Below are 10,412 nucleotides of genomic sequence, written 5' to 3' on the forward strand. Positions count from 1 at the left end.
ATACAGATATATACTATACATTACATATATATAAATCTATTTATTTTCTAAATATTCACAAATTCTACACAACTTTTGCTACGTTTACTCATATAATAATGTTACTACTACGCTTCGCTCCGTACTGCTATCCACTCTTATTATACTCTCTGCTGTACACCCACTTTACTTAGCTTCGCTCTCCGTCCCCCCAACTTTCTCTATTGCCTTATGTTCACTTACAGTGTGAGAATTCTGTACGCTTGTTCATTTTCTCGATTTCTTTTTATATCTTCTAATTTTATTTCTTTGCTTCCTGTCACAACTGTTTTGCCCTCTAACCACCACCATAAATTAACTTAGTTTTAGTTAGTGTACAGAATTTAATTTGATCAACTGAAGAGAGCGGAGAAGTGCCTAAAAATTTATAAAAAATTTTGCGAGAAAAGCGCTTTTTAATATATGTATATATATTATTTTTAATGGTTCCTTTTTCGATTCAAATAAATAAAAAAAATTTTCTCATTTTTTACCCGAACAGACTAAGCCCTTATTGACAGAATACCTGTCGGATCAAAAAGCAATGCTAATATTTTATTTATCTTTACAAAAAAAGAGAGCAAAGCACCTAATTCATTTCAGTCGATCACGCGGTTGATCCTAAAAGTATGCAAAATGTATCAGAGGGCATGTTAAAACCCTAAGAGTGAAGTTTTTAACTTCTTTGAGTCCATTTTTTCATTTACCAAATCTGTATAAAAGTTTCGAAGCAGATTCTTCGAAGCGATCATTTTAACCGAGTAGGTAGAGAGCTTGACTCTTACTATAGGATTCCTGAGTTCTACTTTTCACGGAACAAATTTCAAAGATATAAATTTTTTGAACCTATAATATCTCCCAGCTTTTCAAGACGGAGCTTAAGCTTCTTCAGTTGTTTGTGATTTTGCAATTTCGTCCACAGCACTCTTCTGGGATAATCCCACACCTTAAGCACTATTTTCAAAACTTCCTTTTATGCAAGCAGGTAGAGCGCTTAACTACTACTCCTAGGTTCGTGAGTTCGATTTTGGTCAGAACGAATTCTAAATTTATGAATTTTTCGCAATTCAAATGAGCTCTTCTCACCTCATGATTTCTCAGATCGCGAATACAGATAATGTCTGCCCAACATAACAATATATTTAGGCTAAAAAGCGCCTTATTTTTAAAACTTCTGCCTCTCCGTAGCATAGCCAAATTAACGTCTACTCATAAACATAATTTTAAATCCAGCAATTTTGGCTGGATGATCCGGATTGCTTTGCGATCCCAATCTAACAACTGGTATCCACAATTTTTCCCCTCTACTGTTATCAATTTCCCTGTATTTCAAGCCTCCCCCCCACCCACACTTTTACTCACAATATCTCCAGACATTGCTATCCAAATAAAATTTTTATGCATTTAAAACAAAAAAGCATTTTATATACATATATATTACTGTAAACAATATTTTTGATTACTTATACTTTTTTCTTTTTGTATTTTGTTTAATATTTTCTGCACTTTCTCTTAGGATAAGTTCAGCGTCGTTACATTTTGTCGCTTGTTCGTTCGTTCGCTCGCTCGCTAGTGTAAGAACAAAAAGCCTGTCTCACCAAAAAATCAAAAAAAAAATGTATGAAACAGAATAACAAGACTTTAGAGGCTTTATATCAAACCACAAAACTACACAATCAGTATAGAAAATTCTCAAATTGAAAATTTGATACCACCGCAGAATGTGTAACAAGGATTGGTTGAAAGATAATATATGTATATAAATATATACAGAGAGGGGGATCGTCTCGTCAATGCTTGATTCACTCTCAAGGTCCACTAAATAAAACAAAATACGAAACGGATATACAGCTCGTCCCCATTTAATCTACTTTCGTTCTACTCGTCTACTTATTTTGGGGCACGCAGGGACATTTCAGTACTGTTAAAATAGCTCTAACTGAAAATGCAGAACTGCTACTCATTAGCACGAGGGCTCGTGTGCAGTGTTGGAAAGTATGTGTATACTCTGTTTACTACTACAACCCAATCACTACTTGTGTTTATTTTGTTTTTGTGCCACTACAATACCCTTCAAATAATTATAAACAATTTATATAAAATGGATTGAAGTTAAAGTACAAAACCATTAAACCTAGTACCTTTCAAATTCTGTTTACAAAAACAAAAAAAATATATATATAATAATAATGCATATACCTCCATACCAAAACAGCCCATAACCTGCCTACATAAAGGTGTGCCTATAATTTTGTTAGTAAATTGCTCATTTATGCCATGCGTTCTCATCAGTTCTCCAAGCAATGTATACTACCTTAAAATATTTTTCTAAAGCGGTTTTCCCACGTTTTCCATACGTTTATTTCGTTCAATGTTAACTATACTTAGTAGAACCTCAATTCAAAAACAATATATTTTTTTTATTATGAATAAATATTTAACATTTTTAGCTAAATTTTACTTTATCACGAAAAAACGAAAAAAAATTCCATTTTTAACTTAAATACAAGCATAAATAAATGCATTGTTATACAATATTTACCTGCCCGAGCCCTCACTCGCAAATATTATAAAATTAACCATTTTTCCTTTCAAACCATCTGTAGACATACGAGTTCTTTACAAAATTAAAAAAATAAACATGAAATTGCCTTTAATGTATTAAAACATAAGTAAAAACAATTCCAACACTGTTATTTTCACACCGACCTTACCAACCATACCATATACATAAGTACATCTACACAGTACCTTTAGACAATTGACAAAACAGCACAAAAGACACATAACTACACTCGTCTTGAAGAAAATTATTCCACAACGTCCATGACTTAACTACCACTGACTTCATTTTGTCTTTTTTTGGCAGCCTCACATGTAATCCGTTAGTCTACCACGTTTTCTACTCTTAACCATGACTCCTTCTGGATCGCTTCTCACCACAATATCTTCTCCGTTAGTTTCGTAATACGCTTGCGAGCGCCATTCCTCACAACTATGCCAATCGTTCTCTGTTCAACATTGTCCTCTGTCTTCCACATATTTGAGTCGCAAACTATTGTGTTTTAGCTCTTGCGTATAGTATATTGCTCCTTAGCCTGAGGTGAATTGGTCCTAAGTCTTTCGTGTTAACAGTTCAATCAAATTAGCGCTTTGTAAATTGCTATAGCCAAATTGAATAACCCAAAATATCGTATGTTCAACTAAATTACCCCAAAACTGGTTACATTGGGAAATTAACGCTACTTTCATACAAATTTAAAGCATTATTTTCAATTTCGTTATTTGAATTAATATTTGTATCACAATTAATGAAATTTCCCCTTATTAAAAAATACCCATGGGATAAAAGTATGTAAATTTTTTTCCTATATACTTTAAAGTAAAAATTGTCAGTAACTACAGATATTTAATATATATAATTAATGAAAAAACCTACAAAATTAAATATTTTCAATATTCCATTAAAATTTATGTAAAATGTTTAAATATTTTTAGAGATATTATTAAATTCCATAAAACGAAATTACCGTTTTAGGCATTCATTTCGGTTTATAATTGAGTAAAAGCATTTTTTCATTTAGTCATTTTTTAAAAGTACCACTGTTCCAATTGTTTTAAAAATTCCCCCTATTTTTCGAAAAAATATTCACGCTTAAAAACGTTTTTTGTGTCCAAATCCTAAATTTGTTGTTTTCGTAAGTAATAACGCGTCCTAGAAAATTTCGTACTACTTAGCTGGAAACATTTTTAAAGCATACGCTTTTATTATAAAGCAAAAGCTTTTGTTAAAATTATTCACGACTAAAAGTTTTTTTTTTTTTGTATACAAAGTCATAATTTCCTGTTTTCGTAAATAAAAACGCGTTATATAAAATTTCCTACGTTTAGTTGGAAACATTTTTAGGTAAAAAAAAATTAGCTCTCCTCAGACCTAAAATGTTTCCAATTTTTAATAATAAAAAACACACCTTCTTAACTCCCTAGATTTGTATAGGAAATTCCCCAGTATTTCGTTGACATACAATCTAACTCACTAGCAAAGTGATTCCGTACCGTGATATTTTAGTGCTTACATATAAACATACATTTTCTTTTTCACCACACCACTGCGTTACATCGAATCTCGAGAATATACCACAACTTTGCGAACTGTTTCAACACTATTTACCACCATTATTGATTATGCAACCATAACTGAAAATTGCGTCGCCAATCTTTTGTATATTTGCTTGTTTGCATACCTGGGTAGTTTTTATCTCTTTGCAAAACCAACCGGCCATCAACTCCCTCACCAATTCTGAGTATCACATTCTCTCTGTGGTGGAATATTTCCCATTATTAGCCTACTAAAGTCGCAGAAACAAATCATGCACTATTTTATAGGAATAGCGTTTCAAAAAAATCCCCCGACCTCTATGTGTTGCCTTGAAAAATTGTCTTATACATATTCATGATAGCTTGAAAACGAAAAACGTCCCGTATCTTACAATTTTCGCCTCTCAACATATGTAACTACGTTCTGATTTCATAATAAAACATGTATTTGCGTATCATTTCCTCCTTAGTTGATTTATATAGCATATTTATTTGATTTTACTGAACTGATTGATGTATATATACTTTACTTTATGACTTCTCATTGCGTTAAACCGTCGACCTACGCTCTCTCTCTCTCTCTCTCTAATAATTTTCCACCTTGTTGAATTTATTTACCCAATCTTACAATTGTTAACCCCCGCCCCCACCAACAAGATAGTAAAGAACTGAATAGTTTTATGAAAAAAATGTATGTCTTTATTCTGGCAAAGAGCTCTCTTTAATCACAACACATTTTCTTTATATTCTTTTCTTATTGTTGTTAATATCGTCCAAAAATCAAAAATCGAAAAAACAAAAAAAATCGAAACTATCGAAAAAATCGGCAAAACAACAACAACATATGTGTTTACTACTGCTACTACTATGTACTACCACCACTACTATTCGTTACCACCACTCACCAAAACCACCAACTTCTGCTACTATTACTACTACTGCAAACGTCAATAAAACGCGACGTTGCCACACCTGCTCGCTCGCTCGTCCAAACTCGTCAAATTGGTAATGAAAATGCAACAATATTAATACAACATTAATACAACTACTAGACATGTCCAGTATTTCCGTTGGCCTTGGCCACCGGTGGCCTACATGCTGGCATCTCAGGTTTGACGGATCCTCTATTGAAAGGGGCACACTTGCAAGGAGCGGTGCCGGCTGCCCACCATCATCTACAGCATATACCCGATGTGAGTTGCATTTGTTTACTACAAAAACAGCAAAACAAAAAAAAAAAAAAAAACAAGCATAACCGCAAAGCCTGGCTTCAACCGTAGTTTCCAAACAAAAAGAAACATTAAGAAAGTAGCGATATTTTGGAAGCTCTGCTGTGAACTTTATGGCTAAAATCGTATGAAATTATTTCACAAAATCATAAAAATATTATCCCTAACGCCGCTATACAGGTATTTTATGCGCATCCCTTAATTTCCTCCCCCTAAAACCACCTTACACCAAAACCAACTCTATTTAGCTTGCTAGTGGTCCACACAACACACACATGCGTTGAAGCGGTTTGTAACCACGTTAATTGACCCCTGCCCCTATCAACCCCTTTCCGCCTAGTTAGTTATTTTACCGTAATTGCCTTAGAAAGTGCCCCCGGTTTCAGCGGCAGTGTTTCCTGAAACTATGTAATTTTCGATATTGCTTTATGCTTTCACCCAGTATTCGTACATGTAGCCTCGCCCCCACTATTTGCCTTGAGGTTTGTACCAAAATGTTGTTTTTTTTTTTCTTCACTGGTTTTCTGTTTGCATTCTACCCCTCCTGGAATGGATTTGTGAACTTGAGTTATATTACTGTATGTTGAAATACTATATATTTACTGTTAATGTGGTAATTTATGCGTGATCCAATCCGTAAACTCGAAAAATTATGTAATATCGGAAAAATTGTTTTTAGAGACAACGAAAAAAAAAATTAAATTATGGTTAGGGGACTTTACTTTACTGTGGGCTGTGCCGCTGATTTAGAGGCACTTGCCATCCGGAAAATATATCCCTTAAGCGACTATTCTAGTCTAGAAAAATAGCTAAAGTCAGTGAGTTTCAATTTGCTTGCTGTTCTTCGACAGCTACATATATATTTATTCAATTAAATTTAACGCAAAAATTACCACATTCATGCTCGACTGCTCTGCCAACCCCTTTGGCCCCCACAGCATTTCTGCACACGTATTATCCCTCTCTATATTTAGTATGTAATATATAATATATTAAGTAATTTTTTGTTTATGTACTAAGCAATTTCCGTCTATATTTCTTGGTTATACTTATGTGCGTATGTTTGTAATACATACACACAAATTTATACGAGTTCTTTTTCTAATTGTTGTTCTTGTTGTGCTGTCCCATGGAATGTGCCTGCCCCCGTAAATTACTCCCGTAATTTTATACTTAATCGTAAAATCCATCAGTAACGTACTATGAACTACTATCATAAGCGCCCCTCTGACCTTCATTTATACACACATATTTCACACGCACACATATACCGAGAAAAGGGTATTATACTTTTTGTACATTTCAAATAAACAGTTAAGTCTTCCACTCTTCAACTTACTTTCGGACACCGTGCTGCATTTCAAACTAAATTTCGTGACTATCACTTCACCTCTATTCTATAATTTACGCATGTTTTTGTAAAAAGTGAAAAAAAACATTTATTTCATTATTTATGATTTCAATTGTAAATTTTTATAAATTCTATATATCTGTGTAATAATGTAATGTAGGTAAAAAAGAGAAACGCTTTATATTCTTAGATCAATTGTTTTCCGAAATCTCTTGTGGATATTGCCAGACGCTGGCCAAATCATTGCCTCATGATTTTAATAGCTCTAACCAAAATAGTCCATCAATTAAACGTTATTAACGTCAAATCGAGTTGAAACCGTAAAGCAACTCTACGGGTTTTTGTCCGGGCTGTAAATTTTGTTGTGTGAATTGATTAAACATCACCTGCAAAAGAGAAAAAATACAAAATGAAGAACACAAGGAGAAATTTATAGAAGATTAAACTCTATTGCAAACGAATGATAAAATAACAAACATTACGGAAAAAATAATTAACGGGCGATCTCTGGTCGGAAGAGGAAAGGGAGAATTAATTTTTAAAGGTTAGGAATGGTTTATCTCGAGTATTGGCGAAACTACTAGTCCTATAGAGATAAGTTATACGACAACGTTGCAGGTAATAAAACGGTCTATAACTTTTGTATATGAACTTTTTTCACACATCCTCAAAATTTATGTAAGAAATTCAATATATTACTGCTGACACAAAGAAGATTCGAAGTCGAAAAGCTGCAATTACGATGGACAGCCGTACAATTGCACTCCTGCTCTCTGAGAGCACTCATCAGCAACTCGAATGAGACCAGTGAAGGACTGAAAAGCAGCATGCACCAGCTTCTTTGCAGAATAGGCAGCGTGCACCTCGGCCCTCACGGCTATACCGGGCACGACTACGCCACGGCTAACACAACTTTCATGCGCACAGCCACCTAACCAAGGATGCCATCCTAACGCTTCTGCATCCGAACGCATCCGCAGCCGCCCTGCAGTCCAGATGTGGCCCCCAGGACCTGTTTTGTTTCCTTGCCTGAAAAGGCCGCTGAATGGCAAGCATTTTGAGACGACAGAGGGGATTCAAGCAGCGTGCACATTAGCTCTCACGGCTATTCCGGGTACGACAACGCATCGACTCACACCGCCTTTCTTTTCACACCCACCTAACCAGGGACCGCATCCCAGCGCTTCCGCAGCCGCCCTACAACCCAGACGTGGCCCCAGGCCCTTTTTGTTTCCTTGCCTGAAAAGGCCGATGAAGGGCAAGCATTTTGAGACGACAGAGGGGATTCAAGCAGCGTGCACATTAGCTCTCACGGCTATTCCGGGTACAACAGCGCCTCTGCTCACACCGCCTTTCATGCGCGCAACCCAAGACCGACATCCCAACGCTTCCGCAGCCCTGATGTGGCCCCCAGGACCTTTTTTGTTCCCCTGCCTGAAAAGGCCGATGAATGGCAAGCATTTTGAGACGACAACAGGGACCCAAGCAGTGTGCACCTCGGCTGTGACGGCTATTCCGGATACGACAATGCACGGGCTCTCACAGCGCCTTTCTTTTCACACCCACCTAACCAAGGCCGACATCGCAACGCTTCCGCAGCCGCCCTACAGCCCAGACGTGGCCCAGGACCTTTTTTATTCCCTTGCCTGCAAAGGCCGATGAATGGCAAGCATTTTGAGACGACAAAAGGGATCCAAGCAGTGTGCACATCGGCTCTGACGGCTATTCCGGATACGACAACGCACGGGCTCACACCGCCTTTCTTTTTACAGCCACCTAACCAGGGACCGCAGACCAGTGCTTCTGCAGACGCCCTACAGCCCTGTTGTGGCCCCCAGGACCTTTTTTGTTTCCTTGCCCGAAAAGGCCGATGAATGGCAAGCATTTCGAGACGACGGATTGGATTGAAGCAGCGTGCACCACGGCTCTTACTGCTATTCCGGGTACGACAACGCCACGGCTCACACCGCCTTTCATGTGCGCAGCCACCTAACGAAGGCCGATATCGCAACGCTTCCGCAGCCGCCCTACAGCCCAGATGCGGCCCCCAGGACCTTTTTTATTCCCTTGCCTGCAAAGGCCGATGAATGGCAAGCATTTCGAGACGACAAAAGGGATCCAAGCAGTGTGCACCTCGGCTGTGACGGCTATTCCGGATACGACAACGCACGGGCTCACACCGCCTTTCATGCGCGCAGCCACCTAACCAAGGCCGACATCGCAACGCTTCCGCAGCCGCCCTGCAGCCCTGATGTGGCCCCCAGGACCCGGCTCACACCGCCTYTCTTTTCACACCCACCTAACCAAGGCCGACATCGCAACGCTTCCGCAGCCGCCCTGCAGCCCAGATGTGGCCCCAGGAACTTTTTTTGTTCCCTTGCTTGAAAAGGCCGATGAATGGCAAGCTTTTCTAGACGACAAAGGGGATCCAAGCAGTGTGCACCTCGGCTGTGACGGCTATTCCGGATACGACAACGCATCGACTCACACCGTCTTTCTTTTCACACCCACCTAACCAAGGCCGACATCGCAACGCTTCCGCAGCCGCCCTACATCTCGGACGCTGCCCCAGAACTTTTTTTTGTTTCCTTTCCTGAAAAGGCCGCTGAATGGCAAGCATTTTTAGACGTCAGAAGGGATTCAAGCAGCGTTCATCTTTGCTCTCACTGCTATTCCGGGTACGACAATACATCGGCTCACACCACCTTTCTTTTTGCAGCCACCAAACCGGGGACCGTATCCCAACGCTTCCGCAGCCGCCCTACAGCCCAGATGTGGGCCCCAGGACCTTTTTTGTTCCCCTGCCTGAAAAGGCCGATGAATGGCAAGCATTTTGAGACGACAACAGGGACCCAAGCAGTCTGCACCACGGCTCTCACTGCTATTCCGGATACGACAACGCATCGACTCACACCGCCTTTCTTTTCACACCCACCTACCCAAGGCCGACACCGCAACGCTTCCGCAGCCGCCCTGCAGCCCAGATGTGGCCCCAGGACCTTTTTTTGTTCCCTTGCTTGAAAAGGCCGCTGAATGGCAAGCATTTTTAGAAGACAAAAGAGTTTCAAGCAGAGTGCATCTTTGCTCTCACGGCTAAGCCACCTAACCAAGACCGACATCCCAACATCGGAAGCATTGCGATGTCGACCATAGTTAGGTAGGTGTGCACATGAAAGGCGTTGTGAGCGTGAGCAGTGCCCTGTCGTATCCGGAATAACCGTGAGAGCTGAGGTGCAGACTGCTTGGGTCCCTGTTGTCGTCTCAAAATGCTTGCCATTCATCGGCCTTTTCAGGCAGGGGAACAAAAAAGGTCCTGGGGCCCACATCTGGGCTGTAGGGCGGCTGCGGAAGCGTTGGGATACGGTCCCCGGTTTGGTGGCTGCAAAAAGAAAGGTGGTGTGAGCCGATGTATTGTCGTACCCGGAATAGCAGTGAGAGCCGTGGTGCATGCCGCTTGGATCCTCTCTGTCGTCTCAAAATGCTTGCTATTCATCGGGATTTTTAGGCAAGGGAACATAGAAGGCCCTGGGGGCCACATCAGGGCTGTAGGGCGTCTGCAGAAAGCATTGGGCTGCGGTCCCTGGTTAGGTGGCTGTAAAAAGAAAGGCGGTGTGAGCCGTGGCGTTGTCGTACCCGGAGTAGCAGTGGGAGCCGTGGTGCACGCTGCTTCAATCCAATCCGTCGTCTCGAAATGCTTGCCTTTCATCGGCCTTTTC

At 39.8% G+C, this 10,412-nt stretch overlaps 1 protein-coding gene across 16 annotated transcripts in view; it reads left to right on the forward strand.

Annotated features, from left to right (window-relative positions):
• Nucleotides 1-10,412, forward strand: part of LOC108966534 (poly(rC)-binding protein 3) — a 134,831-nt gene that overhangs the window by 108,457 nt on the left and 15,962 nt on the right. For 11 of the 16 annotated variants that reach the window (XM_018929493.1, XM_018929499.1, XM_018929500.1 and 8 more), the window contains one exon: nucleotides 5,169-5,309. The exons of the other annotated variants lie outside the window; for them this stretch is intronic. In XM_018929493.1, coding sequence (XP_018785038.1) covers nucleotides 5,169-5,309 — 141 coding nt within the window. The remainder of the gene's footprint in view (nucleotides 1-5,168; nucleotides 5,310-10,412) is intronic. 16 annotated transcript variants of the gene reach the window in all.

Source organism: Bactrocera latifrons, unplaced genomic scaffold (genome assembly GCF_001853355.1).
Source record: "Bactrocera latifrons isolate USDA-ARS-PBARC rearing strain unplaced genomic scaffold, ASM185335v1 scaffold_163, whole genome shotgun sequence".
Lineage (NCBI taxonomy): Eukaryota > Metazoa > Arthropoda > Insecta > Diptera > Tephritidae > Bactrocera > Bactrocera latifrons.